General features: G+C 38.5%; 1 protein-coding gene across 1 annotated transcript; it reads left to right on the top strand.

Moving 5' to 3' along the window:
* Nucleotides 1-4,921: 4,921 nt before the first annotated feature.
* DAZL (deleted in azoospermia like) lies at nucleotides 4,922-16,509 on the top strand. Its single transcript, XM_008501180.1, has 11 exons — nucleotides 4,922-4,972; nucleotides 7,752-7,886; nucleotides 8,164-8,255; nucleotides 9,598-9,649; nucleotides 11,060-11,126; nucleotides 11,455-11,588; nucleotides 12,934-13,011; nucleotides 13,739-13,789; nucleotides 14,750-14,854; nucleotides 15,600-15,698; nucleotides 16,456-16,509. The coding sequence occupies exons 1-11, from the start codon at nucleotides 4,922-4,924 to the stop codon at nucleotides 16,507-16,509; spliced, it is 918 nt and encodes a 305-aa protein (XP_008499402.1).
* The last annotated feature ends 1,342 nt before the right edge of the window (nucleotides 16,510-17,851 follow it).

Raw genomic sequence — 17,851 nt, 5'->3', positions numbered from 1 at the left:
ATACCAGCAAGAAGAATCACTCTATACCTGTCCTGTCTTCACATCCTTTCCCTAAGCACCCCTGTTTAAAATCACCAACAAAGACAATGAACTGAACTGAACTGAACTGGAGGGACTTTTGATCAGAACCACTTGTGGCCATGTTACGTGTTCCTAGGTACTCACAGTTCATTCATGAAAAGTGGTTGGGTAAAGAATATTACATATTTGCACAATATACTATATTTTTTCAGTCACAACACATGCCATAGTGCCAAAGTATTTGTCAGCTTTTTTAAAAGTAAAGCTATTCAGGTTAAAATTTAATGAACTACTCAGAATTTAACTGCCCAAAGGCTAATCACAATGAACTGGTAGTAAATTCATTATCAGACTAATTAAAGTGTCCTAAAATAATGCACTTTCTAGAAAAATAAACTCCCACACAACTCCACTACTAAAAATTAAGTCATTGGTTTAATTTTCATAATAAATTTCTGGTTTTCATCCAAGTAAAGGAAACAAAAACTATTTTCCCAGAATTTTATGCAAGCAGAAATTTACTGTGTCTTTACAAAGACTCAGTTTTTGTTCCATATTTTTGTTCCATATACTTCTTAGAGAGAGGGGAAATAAATTTAAAAACACCTATTAATAATAATAACAAAAATCAGTCAGCACATGAAAACATTTCAAAAGATTTCACCATGCTGATAAGAATGTTGATTCAGTTTTACTTACTGAAGCCAATGGAAACCTATGAGCAATTTCAATGCAAATGGTAAGTGTATAATTTTTTTTTTAATACAAATGTCCATCATGACATCATGGTATAAGCCCTAAAATAGCTACTCACAAGGAAATAGCAGTGCAGGAAAAGTTAAAAATTTAACTAGATAACAGCATGATCCTTAAAAGCTGTCTGCTGTGCAATGCAGTACTAAATAGGAAACTCAGAAAACAGACATTCAAGTCCTTTTTGGGAACTCAGCATGTTTTTCTTAAGCAAGCTTGGTTAGCTGTCTAAAAATTGGAACCTTCTTCTATTTTTCTTAACCTCATAGCTTGAATATCTCTTCTATGTACCTCTTTTCACGTTCACATTATTTCCTAAGAGCAGTTGGCTGCTTTAGCTCTATAGAAACACTTAACATGATTTTCATGAGTGATCCAAAACAGCAGAAGAGATAATGCTCCAATTCAAGTGCTGTATGTTACTTTTGCTATCCACTTTAGGGATACATCTAGAAAGACTAAATCTAAGCTGATTTTATAGTATTTACTCCTATCTACTACATTGTAAGATGTAACACTACTTTTTAAATCAGAATGGTAATTTTTCATCAGATTTTCTTTGTAGAATCCTCATCCACTACTGCCTACTGGATCCCAAACCAGAGGCACTGCCTGAATTATTCTGATTTACCAGTAACTCTAATTTAAAAACAAACAAACAACATAAAAAAAAAAACATGGGGCAAAAAAGAGTCTAGCCCAGATTAATTTTGACAGTAACATTGAGACAATCATAGTAACTGATCATAGCTCCTAGATTACTTAAATCCTAAGATTCAAGGGAGAACACAATTAGACTAAGATACTTAGGCTTTTGTTTGGCTTGTTTTTTTTTTTTTTAATTGTAAACGTGTGTTAGAATGAAAATTACTGCATGGTATAGCAGAAAATAAAATCAGTCTCTTCTTCTGCTATTTAGTGCATTTAACAAAGCTGCTGATCAATAACCCTTCCAGTAGCAACATTAATAAAATAACCTGTAATAATTTTGTACTCCACTCTGTTAACAGACATCATCAGAAATTAACTCTGCCCTCTCTTTTAAGCAACTGTTCTCCAATTTTAGAAGCTAATGCTGAGTTAAAACAGGACACAATCCTGACCCAAACCCAGTCCTCTGAAGCTCAGATGGATAGCCTCACAAAACTAAAATCTATAACCCCTCGGTGAGGCTTGCTTTCTTACAGCTTTCTTACACCATTCTGCTTTTGCATTGGAACCATAACTCTTTTGCTAGAAGAGGACAATGCTCATCATTTCCATAATAAAAGGTAAGGAATTCTCTTTAGTGGAACGGTATTATCACTTACAGGCCGGTTATCTTCCACTTAATTGCAAACAGGAGATCATTCAGAATACTGCTGCTTAGGGCCATAAAAGAGGAAAAAAGGCAAAAAACCACCCACCTCCAAACTGTCTTTTTCTCTGTTTTGGAGTATTAAGACTAGTTTTAGTTTCAAGTTACTAAAAGGAGAATTACACTTTTTCCACTTAAGAAACAGTGATATTAACCTGTTGTCACCCTTAAGGTCAAATATGAGACCATTTTATTGAACTGAATATTGCACACTATTTTGCCTTCACTGTTGGACCACATTTTCAAGGCCTCAGTCTGATACAGTACTGCTGACTGGCTCTTTTATTTTAGTAAATGGACATTAGCTCCAGGAAAGCTCATGCATATGCTTACCTTTGGATAGTACAGCAACCCCAATAGCTTTACCAATATCCCTCCTATAGTTAATATAAACACATCTTTTGTGATCATAACTTTGTTACTGCTATTCCCTAAAATAGCTCTGGGTCCAGGTATATCTAATGCAGCAATCGACTTTTGATTATTAATATCGGCATCTGAAAAAGGTGAACACTCAAAAATATGACTCAAGCATTAGAAGAAAGCAAATCTCATAGGAAAGTATAGCTTACTTACTATATACACTTCAAAGTTTAGCTTTGTATGTCCATTATATTCCTAAACAGGTTTTATTCTTCTGTCTCCACCATTAAATAAACCCCAACACATAACCAAAAAACCCCTTACTAAACCAGCCCAGAGTTTAGGTTTATTTTGGCGAGTTATCCTCAAGTTTCCCCTCTCCCTGAAACTTTCTGAATATCTGTGTCTGTTCTAAACATTTGGTACCAGTGGTAAACAGCTATTTAAAAGTAATTTCCAAAGCTCTTTATAAGCTCCTTGTTACTCTAGAACCAGAGGGGCTCATGGAGTGGTTTCTTCCTAGGAAGGTCTTGGGGGTCTGGTGAGCAGACAGCAGCTCGTTTTCAATAAAGGCAGCAAGAGATGTGATGGGAACAGCTTGTTCTAGAACAGCTGCATGCCACCAGTCAAAGAAAATTGATGAAAAAGCTTCAGCTTGTGCCTCATTACGTGTGAAAGCCACTTCGAACGACACACCACTGGCAGATCTCGTCAAACCAAGCAAGTTCTTGTTCTTGTCAAAACGAAAAGAGCTTGGCGCTGGTACCGCAGGCACTCAACAGCAACGTCCTGCTCACCAACAAGGCCACCAATAATAATCCCACCTAATCTCTTCAACAAAGAGAAAAGCTACGATATCTTCCACCCTTTACAGACATCCCACTAAAGCACAGGAAGCACAAAAGCTGACCCGGGAAAATCCAGAGGGGGCGAGAGCCCTCAGGACACTTTAGGCCACCCTGGTACCGGCTGTGAGAGGGAGGAGGTGAGGGAGGGTGTGGCCTTTCCCCGCCCTTTCCCACTTGGGGCTACTTAAGCAGAAGAGCGGTGAGGTGAAGGGGAACTGCGATCCCCCACCTTAAAAGAAAGCTGAAGAAAGAGGAGGAAAAAAAAACAAAAAAAGAAAAAAAGGGAAAAAAAACTTTAAAAAAAACAGCACTAAAAGAAAGAGAGGGCTGTCCAGTCTTTTGTTTTATTTCGAAAGTTCCTACAGTTTTTATTTTTTAAAGCCTCGTTTATTTTTAAGTGTGTGGGCGCTGCCTCAGCTTCCGTCAATGATGGTGAGTGGAGGAGGGAGCCATGTTCGGCACACGGGGGAGCGGGGTGAAGGGGGTGCCCCTGAACATTGGGCGGATGGTTGCCGGGGGTTGTTGGTGGCTTGCGTGGGTCCTCCAGCGGAGCTGTCTCCCGTTGCCTCTTCGTGGGGTGAGGAATGAAGTTGCCTGCAGCCGCGGTATTGTCGCCTCATACCGTCTAGATGAGTATACTACTGCCAAGAGTTGAACCCCTGAGAGTTACTGTTCTTTTAAACACCTCGAAGGTTTTACAGTTGTAAGGGGAGGTGAGGTATTTAAATCAGGGAGGGAGTACTGCAAGCAGAAAGTCGGGGGCTTGTGTGGGGGAAAGTATCATGGCGCGGAGCCGCCGGCGTCATGGTCTGGGGAGGCCTGCGTGGCAGGAGGCACTTCACCCCACGAGCGGCCATTTTGTGACAGCCCTCGTACATGGCGCCGAGTCGCCTCGCACCGCCAGCCCTTCCTGCCCTCCGCATGCCGTGAGCGGCCGCTACCTCCGCCTGCCCTGGCAGGCCAAGGCTACCCAGGCGGGGCGACTTCGTCCCCGCCGTGGCGGTAGGAGCGGGCTGGAACTCTTACCCCAGGCGGTGGGGGTGTTCGAACAGCTTCCACTCAGAGGGGTGCCTGCCCTTCAGTCCTCGGCCCCGCGTCTTTAGGGAACGCGAATCCCTCTTCCCTGCCCCTCCTCTGGGAACGAGGCCGTTAGGCAGGCGGGGTGCGAAGCCCGCAGGACGTGAGGCCGTTAAATGGCAGCGGGGCGGCGGTTGGCGGCCCCGCCGGATCCGTAACGCCCTCGCCTGAGGTTACCTGGTTTGGTTTTTTAGTTCTGTTTCGGTGCGGTTTGGTTTGTTTTTTTCTTTCACCCTTGCCAGAAAGAAGGAAAGCGGCTTCGCGAAGTCCGGTGTGGACTCCGTGCTCCCGCTGCTGACTGAACTCACACGTTGCTCCTTCACCATGAAGTGGCTGTTTCTTAAGGAAATTTTTATTTGAAAAATTGAGATTTGCGGCTGCAACCCAGACATTTAAACGACAACGACGGCAACGGCGTAAAAGGGGGGGTAATTTTGAAGTAACAGCCATTAGCGTGTGAGCGTATTACAGTAGTTAAGTGACAGCTCCACCTGCTGCCTAGATGGAAGACGGCGTTGTTTTCCCTGTCGCGGGAGCCATGTTTTTTCTTCAGGTAGTGTTGCCATGGTAACTGAGCCATGAGCTCAGAAGGTCTGCGCAGTAGGACAAATATGAGGAGTTCTAAATGTTTAAATTTTTAAAGTGTTTAATACTTACTTTAGCGGTATGTGAGGCCAGGGAGAGACAGAAGCCTGAGAAATCTGGGATTTGTTCTGTGATCAAAAGGAAAGTGAAGACTTTACTCTTTTACATGTGCATAAGACTTCTCTTTGTAACTCAACTTAAATAGCTAAATATTTCCACAACCAAGCCCTTATGGTGGTTCCTTTCCACTTTTTTTTTTCCTGTCAAAAGTCTTACCTAGCCTTATGACTGCTGTAATCAAGAGGTTAACCATTTCCCTGTCACCAACTTCATGCTTGCAGGAATGATGCAAAGAGCAAGCTGATTATAAATTTACCTTTTGATGAAAGGAGCAAACCCTGTAATTTCCCTAAGCTGGAAAACTTGAAATAACCTCTGAGTTTCCTGACATGTAGAAATCTGTTTTCTAAAATACTTTATGAGAGGAATAGTCTAATTAGCTCCTCTTAGGATGTTTCTAAAGGGATGATTTACTTAGCTAATGCTATAATTTCAGGGTCATCAATTAATAAACTTAGGAATTTTCCAGATTTTGAACACATGAGATTGCTTAGGCTTTTGGACACTGATTCTGTAGCATTGTGAGTTCTTTGCCCATGCTGTATGGAGAAATGCAGTTGTTTACATAGTGTTACATTGCACTGGTAAAATGGTTTTAGAACAGTGCTTTGTTAACATTGGTAAAAAGTTCTGAAGGCTGGAAAAATAACTTATAAATTAGGTGGTTTTCTTTCTGGTCTTTGTACTTTAAAGCTCTTAGCATTGGTTCATTTTTCCGCAACAGCTCCTTTTCAAGTTATAAAACCCATGTATGAACAGATGTTGACCAATTTGTCAGAATGCTTAAGTAGCCTGTTTATTCTCACAGATACTTATTGTATAAAAGCATTAAAGAAGTGTATTTTCGTTGAAAATTATGTTCTGTAGCATTAGTGTCTGGAAACAAATGCTGCAGTTCCAGGGCAGCCAAGGGTATCTGTGACTTGCTGCATACCAGCAAGTCTCTGAATCCCTCTGCTTCCTTGTGCTGCTTCTGGCACTTTGTGGGTGCCTCTGCTGCGAGCTGTTTCCTGTTATAGGTTGCTAGAGAATTTGCACAGGAAAGTGAATGAAGGCTTTTTCAGCCTGGCTCACTGAAATATCCATAAAAAAAAGTAGAAGCCAACAATTAGATCTGCTTAAGGCTGCTGTGGGGTTGCATTCGCAGATTTCAGTTGAAATGTCCTTTTAGCTGGGGCTGCAGCCAAAGTAGTGGTCTCCTCACATCTTGCTTTATTTCTGCCAGTGTGTTCTTGTGCTACCACAAGTGTTCACATAGCTGCAGATCAGGCTTGGATCAGAAGTGGATCTGCTGGGTCTGAAGGTCGGAAGGGTGCTGCAAAATTTTTTCTCCTGTAGAACATAGTTTTCATTTCCTTGAACAATGGCATTCTACTTCAATAGTAGGGAAGGCTACCATTTCTCTATTAACAGCAGAAATGTTCAATTACACAATCCTCCTACCTTGGAAGAGTGGAGATTGCAGGGTGAAGGATGTTCTTAGGAAGATTAAAGGAAAAGGAATGACTTTTAACTTTTACTGAGAATTTGCAATAGTGAGTAAGTTAAATGTAGGCTCCAGTGCCTATTTAAATGGAACCAGATTTTGTCTGAGGTATAGCTCCATGAAACTTAAGTTCATGACTAAATGCTTTTCAGATAAAAATCCTCTCTTTTGCATTTTCTGATCCTGAGGTGGGTGGATCTTATGTTGCTCTCTTACTGTAGTAAGCTGATTCAGTTCTGTACAATAGTGGAATATTAGTTGGATGAAAAACTGCTCACTTATGCTGATCTTTCTGACAAACTGAGCAGAGTCAGCTTAATTTGAACAAACTAGTGTTAAAACCTGTCTGGAGGAGATACAGGAAAAGAGACTGTGACAGACCCTCTGCCTTTTAATAATGGTGTGTAGATAATTTGGTTCAGTCACGCTGAAATTGTATTTGGAAGACTGGATTCTTGTTTTGGCTATGTTTTAATTGGTGAGCATATCATATGCCACAAGTATAGTTTGATTCTTGTGGTGGTCTCATTCCCATACTGGGTGTCATTTTTAATGAATACTTGTTGCTCACAGATGCAGTTTAAATGTGCATTGAGAATGAAAATTGTTACATGAAAATTGGATGCTACCTATTAATAGGTTCCAAAATACCAGGTACCTTTGGCTAAATCAAAGGTTATAATATCTGATGTAGGAATATTGCCACACCAGTTGAAGAGCAAGGAAAAATACTGAATTACTGAGTGTTAAGGAAGTGTTGTATCTTCCTCTGCTGAATGAATCCATGATTCCTAGGTGATAACAAAATGCTTCAGAACCAAAAGAAGGAGGGTGCATCTGAAGTGGTGTGCGAAGCTGGTAGTAGTAGCAACAGTAGTCATAAGGATTCATATAGTCATGCTACTTAAAGTAGCCTGGCTTAGATCCAGATTTAAATTTTAAAAACTTAAAAGAATAATGACTTCAACTTTCTCTTTTTTTGCTATGAATGGTCTCCGTGTACTAAGTACTTTAGACTAATTAGAAAGGTGCTATTGCATTTCATTGTCTCACACTGTATCTGTGGGAAGATGCATGCATTCTGTTATCTTAGTGAATTATAAAAATAAGACAACTATAAATTTCTGTTTCAATTTTTCAGTCGGCAAATGTGGAGACCCAGTGCACAGGTGTCTTGGAAGATAATACCCGCCTGTCAACAACCAGTCAAGGATATGTTTTACCAGAAGGAAAAATCATGCCAAACACAGTCTTTGTTGGTGGAATTGATATAAGGGTATTTATATACTTTCTATTGTCTAAGATTTGTATAGGGTACTTAAGTGGGAAGGAAATGGGAATTAAACTCCTGGGGTTTTTTTGTGTGTGTTGGTTTGTTTTTCATGTCTTAACCTATGTTAAGATACTGTAAAATAATGAAAGACTTTTTGGACAGGTGAGTAACTTTAGGTCTTATGGTTGTAGAGGATGGTTTTAAAAAATGGTACTGGCTGCTTTAGATCGGTTCTAAGCAGCTGAATGTGTTTAAAGAAGTTTGACTTTGTATCTTTTAGATGAATGAAGTAGAAATCCGGAGTTTCTTTGAACAGTATGGTACTGTGAAAGAGGTGAAAATCATCACTGACAGAACTGGTGTTTCCAAAGGGTGAGTAGAACATGAAAAGTTAAGTGGTTTGTTGCTTATGTGGATGTCGTTCTGTCATAGATAATAAGAGCATCTACTTAGCAACACACTTGACATGCTTAATCCTTAATGCCAGCTGCCATTTTGTGTTGTGGTGAACTAATATTATGAAACCTGTAAATCAGGATAGCCCCTAACTTGTTATAGTCCTGAAGAATAATCTGATTTTTCTGATTTCAGTTTCCATTCAGGCAAAACAGGGTTATTGCCTCTTAACCAGTGGAAACAAAGATTGAAAGACGTGTGATGCTTACGCAGACTGTTGGTAGGGCTTGGAAAATGGCTAGAGTACTTAACACTATCTAGATAGAGTTAAGGATATCTAAGAAAAGGGGTAAGTAGCTTATTCAAGGCAATGAGACTGTACTTTTCTAACACTTGGAAGTTCAGAAAACAGCCAAATTATGTGAATGGAGAGTTGAACTTAAGAAAACAAAATTAAAGCAGGGGACATTCACATTGCATAAATAAAAAATTTCTGAATTGTCTGGTTAAACACTTGAATCAAGATGTTGTACTGTGGAGTTCTGGGGAAGTTCAAACGATTTTGAAGCTATCCCTGCTGTGGGAAGGGCGTTTCACCCTCTGAAGGATGGTTCCTGCCAGCCCTTTTTTTTTTTTTTTTTTTTTTTTCCTAAGAACTCAGTTTTTTTCTTAAACATGTATACTAATGTATGACCTGGAAATCTTGATTTCGTCCTATCTGTTACTAGTTTTCATGGTGAATTCTGTTGTGAAATTAGCCAATGTAAGTTTCTGAATTTTGATAATGAATTGGCATACTCCATTGATTAACACAACTGTTCCTGTAATGCTCTGGAATTATCTTCATTTTATAGACTAGATAAACCAGTGGGACAGTGAAATAAATTAATCTTCTCAAGGCTCATGTATCCCACTGCTGTTACTGTTCTGTACTATCTGCTATTATCGAAACCTATGTAGTAAATACAAAATTTAATGATAATTTAGATCCTTAAACTCTACAGGTTTTTTTTGTTTTTTTTTTTTTACTTCCCGAGTTACTAACACCATCAATAGCCCTCATTTCTAGTAGCTTAAATGGAAGAATTGCCCTTTCATCTCATTCAAACAATTCTATGATCTGGTGTTTAATTTCACCTGGTCCAGGTAGTACACTCTAAATACGTGTTCATGCTGATATATAAACTTATGTCCTACTTGATACTTTTGGCATGCAGTGTAATGTACCTGGCATATGTGCTACTAACTTGTCTTGTTCAAAATAATTTAGTTAAAAATCAAAATCTGGTTACTGAGTAGTCTGTTCTGTTCTTTTCAGGTATGGATTTGTATCTTTCCTGGACAATGTGGATGTTCAAAAAATAGTAGAAGTAAGCTCTTTGTCTAAATTATCTGAAGTTGATTTATTGAGGCTGGAGGCATTTTCTGGGGAAACCAAGTCAGGTACTATGTAGATCAGAAAAAAGAGTTAGAGGCTGCCCAAAAAATCAACTGGTGAAAAATTTTCCACTTAAAACTAGTTTTAGCCCTGGTGTGCTTGAACATGTCACTTCATATTCTGGTTGTTTTAATTAATTTATGTTCTTGAAAGCCTCATGGTTTTGTCTACTTGGTTTCTGTGTTGGCTGGTGGTCTTAAAACTCTTGTGCTTATGGCAGATGCCTAAATGTGATGGCTAAACATTTGGATAAACATTATGGTTTAAACATATGGATAAGCATTAATCAGGTAAAATATATGTATTAAAGCAACTTTCTGTACTCCACACTCGGACTGTAATCTTGTTGAAAAGAGAATCTTGGAGGCCCTCTTCAAAATCAGTCCCAATAGGTCTTGAAATATAAGGGTATGGTAAAAAAAAAACCTAGCATTTAGTCAGAACTTTTGCAGAATGAGACATTTAATGTGTTTCAGGCATTTGCTGACTGCTGAAGAGTATTTCCAACCCTGTTTTGCAAGTCTTAGAGGGGTTTGTTCTCCTTGGTTTATGTGTTTGAGGAACATGTAAAACATATTTCAGATTCTCTCTTCTTGATTAGTTTGTGGGCTGTGTTCATTCTGTGAACAAAACCATTGTGAAAACTCAGTATGTTTGCTCAATGTTCTGAAGCAAAGCTCGTGAAAATTTCTCTGGAGAGAAAACAGTAACATGCAAGTAATCGGTAGTGCTAGGATGTGCTTCCACTTCCTTTAGTGTTAGGTGGACAGCTTCTAACATTTTCCATGAAGCTTGTTAGGAAGTCTGTGGGAAGATGGGTAAGTAGCAATAAGGGAACCTAGGCTGGGAACATACTAAACACCAGCCAGGCAGGCTGGCAGTGAAGTCTTATGGCTCTTTTTTAATTGGTTGGAAACAGAGGTGCTGAGGTACTAATAGGCAGACTCCTGTTCTTCTCTCTGCTGTCAGAATGGTTCCAAAGAATGTTTATCAATATGGTGATAGGCACTTATATATAAAAATATATAGCCTCAGACAACAATAGTTTTAATCTGTGTTTAAAGCCAGAAAGATGAGTCATAAATACATATTTGCAAACTACTAGAACTTCCTGATGCTGTTAAGGCAAGTGATGCATAGTGGGTTTGAAGAGTTACTGAGTGTACGCAAATACATGTACTGAGACCAACCACTGCAGTGAACTGAAGGTATAAGGTGTTAAGGTACGAGAGGAGAAGGGAGATTTTGAGGCTGTATGCAAGATGATGCTGTGGTGTAAAAGCAGAATAGTCTCCTTAAAATCAAACAAATGACCCATCTTACAGAATAACCTGTCTTTCAGTCACAAATCAACTTCCATGGCAAAAAGCTGAAACTGGGGCCAGCTATTAGAAAGCAACAAAACTTGTGTAAGTATATGAAACCAAATTTGCTCATATCGAAGTGTACACAACAGTTGTTTTTTTTTAATTATACAGTAACATGTTTGCAAATCCTTTTTATCTGCTGTAATTTGTATGTTACAATTAAACTTCAGTTGTGAATTAAATGACCTCACTACTCGTGTGATGTTGCACAGCTTTGGGAGTAACACTCAGGTTGGTAGCATAATCAAATACAGCTAATGTTGACTTAAATGTAGGAGTGAGAACATCAGGTTTTTTGAGAGTTGTGTTCAGAATGCTAATGGCATATATGTGAAAATGTCTCAATTTTTTTTTTTTACCTTAAAAAAAGGTTCTTATGTGCATCCCAGACCATTAGTCTTCAATCCTCCTGCACCACAGTTTCAGAGTGTATGGGGCAGTCAGAGTACGGAGACGTATGTGCAGCCTCCGCCTGTAATGAGCCCAGTAACACAGTATGTTCAGGTAAGGTTGTTCATGCTGCTGATTTTGAATCATAATTAAATATTTTTTTAAGATGTAATCACATACTGGAATCGCAATACTGGAATCTCAATACATACTTCTGAAGTTGTTTTGTATTACCTACTAGTTCTCACTTCCCAGTAAGAAGTGCCAAACTTTAAACCAGTTTAAGGATGGCACCAACCTTAAAATTTATTCAGTGTTGTGATGACTTTGTAAAATAAAAGATGGGGAGATACTTTTTGAGAATGAGAAAAGTGTTAGAGGTGGAATAAGATGCACTTACATAGCAGTTCCTAAGTGGTCCTGTGTAGATGCACTTTCTAAACCAAATGTGTCTGGATCTTTAATGTACTGCTGCCCTGCCTCAAAATAAATCACAAACTTTAAAAATACTTCTCTTTAAACAAGTATGGAACCAGATGTTGGCTGTTGTACTTCTTTTCATTTATCCTAGCCAAACAATTTTATGATTCAAGTTTCTGAACTGTTCTTGTCCATAAGAACACTGATAAGGCATCTTCTGTTAACAGCTGTGACCAGTACAGTGTGTCTGCAGGACTTAACTTTATTGGTACTTCTGAGGGGTGGGCAGAATACTTTAAGTCCTGTACTGTGAATTGAAGGATTTCCAGGTGATGGTCACTTCCCATATTAACCCTACATGATATGGCAAATACAACAGGGCTGTATTAATTGCAAAGTAATGTTTATGCATATTTTCTTGAGTGAAGATCAGCAGACTGCCGTCGTTTGCAGAAATACTGTTTTCTTAAGGGAGAGAGCTTGGTGACATTAAATTTGTTGATGCTCATAAGTTTATTGGAAGAGAGCAATAGTGTAGGAGGAATGAGTTCTCTGAAATGCTGGAATGTGCTTTAAAATCTCTGAGGAAGCTAAGAAGGTTCCAGATTAACAGTTCAAAATAATTGCAGAGGAAATGCTCAGAGAACTTGTCTGAATTGTAACACTTTGCTTGTATTTGGCTTCAGGAAACTGGCCCTCAGGATAGTTGCTTTTTTTCGGGTCAACTTTAGTAAGTTTAAGGGTGAGGTAAGTTTGTACTTCTGGAAGGACTAATCAACTACAAGCAGGTATGGGGGTTTTAGATGTGATACATTTCAGGATCCCACTTTCTTTAAATTTTTAGTGCCTGAAGTGCTGAAGCCAAATGGGAAATCTGAGAAATCTGGGTTTCTTTAAAGCATTAAAGATTGTCTGAAAGGACTATTAAAGTAACAGTGGATATATGACTACATGTTTCTAAAAATGTGCTCCGGGCTTTATAAATGACAAATATGCTTTGATGATGCTTCAAACTTGTGTTTTTAACTTTATTTTGCAGACATACCCATACAGTTCACCAGCTTTGTTGATACAGCAGCAAGTGCCTGTAGGGTATCAGCCAGCCTACAGCTATCAGGTATGTAATTCTTCAGTAGCAGCAGAAAGGCTGTTTAGTACCTGACAGAACTTCAGAGAACAGTGCTAACTGGAGTTTGATCTTTGTTTCTGTGAATTGTTTCCCTTCAGCTCCTGCTTCACAGAAATGAAAAGGAAAAACAGAATTAGTGGTGTTTATCTTCCCAATTTTGCAAAAAGTAGTACTTTCTTCTTATGGGAGGGGGCTTTGCATTTCTGCATGATAGAGCATGTGTAGCTGATGTTAGTCACTTAAAGCAGAATCTCTGAGTATTATTAGGATGTGTAAATGTGCAGGTTTGTAGAGAAGGGTTCTTGTACTGTTGAGCTCTAAAGATGTCTGGGAAAGGGCTTGACTGGTACTGATTAACTCTGAAGTGAGATGTATGGATAAGTCCTGTTACTGAATCTAAACTAGAAGTAGTTAAGAAACTGTAAGTAAACTGGAGGTTTGGGATGCTGCCAGTGAGGCTGCTATGATTCCCCTTGTTTTCCTAATCTTTATTAATACTTTTTAAACTTTAAACAAGAGGAAGGAATTGAATTTGTGGTATAGATGACTTTGTGCTAAACACATATGAGGTACACATGAAAAAGCTGTCTTGCTGGATGGAAGGCTGTAAACTACTCAACTACATGAAATGTTATAGATTGTGAATCTTAAAAGAGCAATTCCTTGCTTTTGTTGGAAATGAATAAAGTTGTTTCTCATCCAATTCTTGTTTAAGGTTCATCCACCGTGGCCTGCTGGGGAGCAAAGAAATTATGTTATGCCTCCGGTAAGTACAAGGTGAAGCTTCTGGAACTGTTTTCTCAGGACACTGTTTTGACAGCCTGATACTAAAAAAAAAAAAAGTCCAACTGATTATTGACTGGATATGTATGTAATTTGGTCTATAGAAACCTGTAGCTGGTGACAATTGTTTAGGATTTTCTACTGACATGATGCATTTTTAGGAGCTGACTGGTGGAACAGAACTACCTGTTTTGTGGTATTACTCCATATGTTCTGGTCAGAGAATTTGGAATTTTAGCATAAGCAGAACAGGTTTTCTTAAAAAGTTCGTGGTAAAATTTGCTGTTAAAGCTGCCAGTCTTCTCTGGAAACATCTGGAAAGATCTTTCAGTAAAGAATAAATGCTTTATCAGTCTCTTAGCTATTGTAATTAAACTCTGAACTGGGTTGTTGATAACAGCACTTCACTGTAAGCAGAGGCAATCGGGGAGAGTTCTAGAAAAGATGTAAAATGGCTTGTTCATTTTTAAGCCTGTTTACATCTTGAAAAAAATTTGGTGTACTAGTATGAAGCACTCTACAGTTTTTCTTGTTTAAAGAGCAACTTCTGGTAGTAGAAATGTAGATGTTTTTCCCTTTCATTTGGTTTTAATGCTTAATTTCCAAGTTACCTGCTGGTTGTCTCAGATTCTCAGTGAACACTTTTGTTGCTTGGTACACTTAAGCCCATATGGGGAGGAAGTAGGTTGAGGAGCTAGTTCTGGAGTGATGGCAGTGCGGAGAAGACTTTTATTAGCATAAATAATTAGCATTTCCTTCTTGGAAGGAAAAATAATTGACTTAGTAATGCAGATCATGATACAGTATTTTCCTTTACTTGTGAAACTATGAAGTGTGAAGATAAGGTTGACATTGTTTATGGCTAGGTGAGGACCAGTGACAAACAGCTGTGCATGTTTTCCTAGCATTACTGAAACACTTCAATAGTAATAAAATTATACAGGTCTACACTTCAGTAAGCTACCACTGCACTGAGGATCCAGAATTTATACAGACAGAATGTGCTGTTCCAGAGGCAACACAATTGTCTACTAATGGTCCACAAAAGGTAAGCGCTTCCTCAATTTTCATGGGTTTTGGTTTTTTATAAATCCTATTCCCAGAAATTTGTACATGAGGATTGTGGCTTGTTGAAGAGGGCTGCTGATTAGTACCCTAGAAATCAAGCTTATAGTTGCCATTTCATACAGTTCCTCAATTGAGTGTATCAAACTTCTGTGTACAACTTCATAAGGCCTCACATTTCCTTCAAGTGTTAGTGCTTATAGTGCTGAAGGCTGTATAATATGTGTGCAGTGAAGTACTGCAGTGGTTTCAAGTGTCCAGGCTTTACTTAATCTGCTGGGAATTACAGGAGAAATTAAAAGATAATAAAGTAGGTTAGGGAGCACTGGCTGCTATTTTATGCAGATATTTTAAGCTTGATGCATCTGAATTAGTTACATTTTCCTCCCTCCTTCACTGCCTTCTGTGGAAGGTGACCTCAGTCTGGCCAGCGGTTGGCTCTGCATTGAATTTTTTAAAGGAGATTTCATTTTTCAGTTGTCAGCCTATTCTACAACTAAACTGTGGCATGTCACTGGTTAGAATAACTGGTTATGTTGAAACATTTAAGGGCACTAATGAGTTACCAAGATCATTAAAAAAAAGGGGGGGGGGGGGGGAGGAAAGGGGCTCAGGGAAGGTAAGAGGAACCCGTAATGTGATAAAAAACCCTGGGATTACGCCCACATTGCTAGTGGTGGACTAAGAAAATCAGTAGTGTTGTAGATGTGCCTGTAATTGTATTTCAGAAGTCTGTGGACAGGAGCATACAAACAGTAGTATCCTGTCTGTTTAATCCTGAGAACCGTCTGGGGAACACCTTTGTATCACAAGAAGACTACTTCAAGGTATGTAGTGAAAGCAAAATCAAATCCATAACACATTGCTGACCTTCACTTTGTTCACCTGTGGGATACCCCAAAGATGAAGGGATTCATAGCTGTGATGCCATTAGAATGTTTTTCTTTCTTGTTAATGATCCAAGATAAATGAGTTTGGCTTTTAGTTGATGCTGGAAACAAGTGCTGAAGGTGAATTTGCTGGATTTAATCAAGACTTCATAAAAATTGCTGAATTGAACAGTCAATTCACAAACATTTTGAGCATAAGACTGGCTAGTTGTTTATTAGTGACAAATTACTTAAAGGGCATGGGGTTGCTGCCTAGTTTGGATAGGTAAGTGTGGGCCTTTACAGTCTTTACATGAGGTAATTAATAACACACTGTATTTTGGGTCTTCATACTTTGTGTAAAATGTATGCTTTCACAATGAACTAGACCAGTTTGGTGGCTGTTCATTTTTTTTTTTTTTTGCTCTGTGTTCAGTTTTCTGTAGAACTGCAGTTTCTGATTCCATTCTAAGTGATGTTTAATTTCTGTTGTTTGTTAATGTTGTATTTAAAACTTGGCTTCCTTTTCTAGAAGGACAAACATGTAAACTAGGGACATGTACTCCGAAGCAGGAATACAGAAGCTGTATTTTACCGGTTTTGGAGAGGGGTGAATAGAGTATAGAATGTCTTAGGATGCTTTTCATGAAACTTGAGTTGCTGTCTTATGGTTGTTATCTAGAAAAAATGTATTGTTTTTGCTGTCCCGTTTCAGGAGAGGAAGCCCCATCACTTCAGAAGAGGAAGAACAGTACTCAAAAGTGTTTGATCAACAAAGACTTACAAGTATCTAAATTGCTTGACTGGATGTTCCAACAGTTTGCTGTAGCAATATGTGCAGTATAACCTTTTGCGAAGAGTTGCTTCAAGTTGAAATTTGTGTTCCTGTTCTGCCTGTTCTGATACAGCTGGTTTTGCTTTGTTTGCAGTTTCAAGTTTTAAGAGTTGATAACTTTGAAGTTTCATTAATAGTTTGCATGGTTCCCTTGATAACTAACCGGAATGTTACAAGAGTTTATATGGTTGTTTAGTGCATGTTGATTTTCTTCTGAGTTTTAAGGTACAGTTTGCATGTTACTTGGAGTTGTTCTTAAACCACGATTTAAGTGGCTAATACTGACCAGTTAGTTACCTCTTGCAGTTTAAAAGTAGAAGCAGCTATTTGCCCAAGAGGTTGGATTTTAAAACTGAGCTCTTAATCAGTGGAACAGAGATGTCAAGTTCTAATTCAACTGAAGCCCTTTTATGTCCTGGTTGTCTTTCAGACTGCCTAATCAATGTTATGTTCATTTATGACAGTTTATGTACCTCCAGTCTTGAGCATCACTATTAATTTGGGGAAAGTAATTAAGACAATCCTGAAATTCCTGTACGTAATTTAAGATGCAAGAATGTAATTAGCTGTATTGGCTACTCAGTACAGTATGCCTTTTTTTACTTGAAAAATGTTAGTCATAGCTGTATGTTAAAACTGAGAAAATACTGCATGTAAAATATGCCTTTGATGCAAACTGTTAATCAAAGAATATCTGTAAGCCTATTTTAATAATTACGTAGATTTTAGTAATGTATTTTGAAACAATTAAAATAACTTTATTTTAACTTTGGTCCCAAACCTCTAGTGCCAGGCTAATGTAATACTAGAGTTAATTGTAAGCTAACTTGAGAAAGACATAATAAAGATTTGTTGAACCTATTGGAGACTTATTACCCTTTATGAGAATTTGTTACTACAAAATCAGAGTAACAAACTTTATAGTAGTTCTTAGCTGAGGTTTTGAAAGAGTAGGACTGAGAATTGGACCCAGCAAACTATACAAGACTGCGTACTACTCTGCATTTCTCCAATACCTCATTCCCTTCACACAAAAAAGGAGATTAGGCCTCTCTTAAGGATGTATGTGAGTTTCAATAGGATTGTATGTTGTACTTCAAATTCTAAGGTTTAGAAAGAGTAATGGCTAGAAAAAGACTTTCCCAGAAATACGTAGGTGTTAATGAAATGGACACAATGGAACTGAGTTGATAGAGACCTGGGCGTTAAGGTGAGGGAAGGAGGGGGAATAGAAATAACAATGTTTTGGAGCCACTTAGTGTAGAATTGTACCAAC

This window comes from Calypte anna, chromosome 2 (genome assembly GCF_003957555.1).
Source record: "Calypte anna isolate BGI_N300 chromosome 2, bCalAnn1_v1.p, whole genome shotgun sequence".
Taxonomy (NCBI): domain Eukaryota; kingdom Metazoa; phylum Chordata; class Aves; order Apodiformes; family Trochilidae; genus Calypte; species Calypte anna.
This window is presented reverse-complemented; position numbering and strand designations above follow the sequence as displayed.

Bases quoted from the DNA above. Each gene is read 5' to 3' on its own strand.
- DAZL (XM_008501180.1), top strand. From the start codon at position 4,922: ATGGAAGACGGCGTTGTTTTCCCTGTCGCGGGAGCCATGTTTTTTCTT. The intron at 13,790-14,749 runs GTAAGTACAAGG...AAAATTATACAG, and splicing joins GAAATTATGTTATGCCTCCG to GTCTACACTTCAGTAAGCTA. The intron at 15,699-16,455 runs GTATGTAGTGAA...GTCCCGTTTCAG, and splicing joins CACAAGAAGACTACTTCAAG to GAGAGGAAGCCCCATCACTT.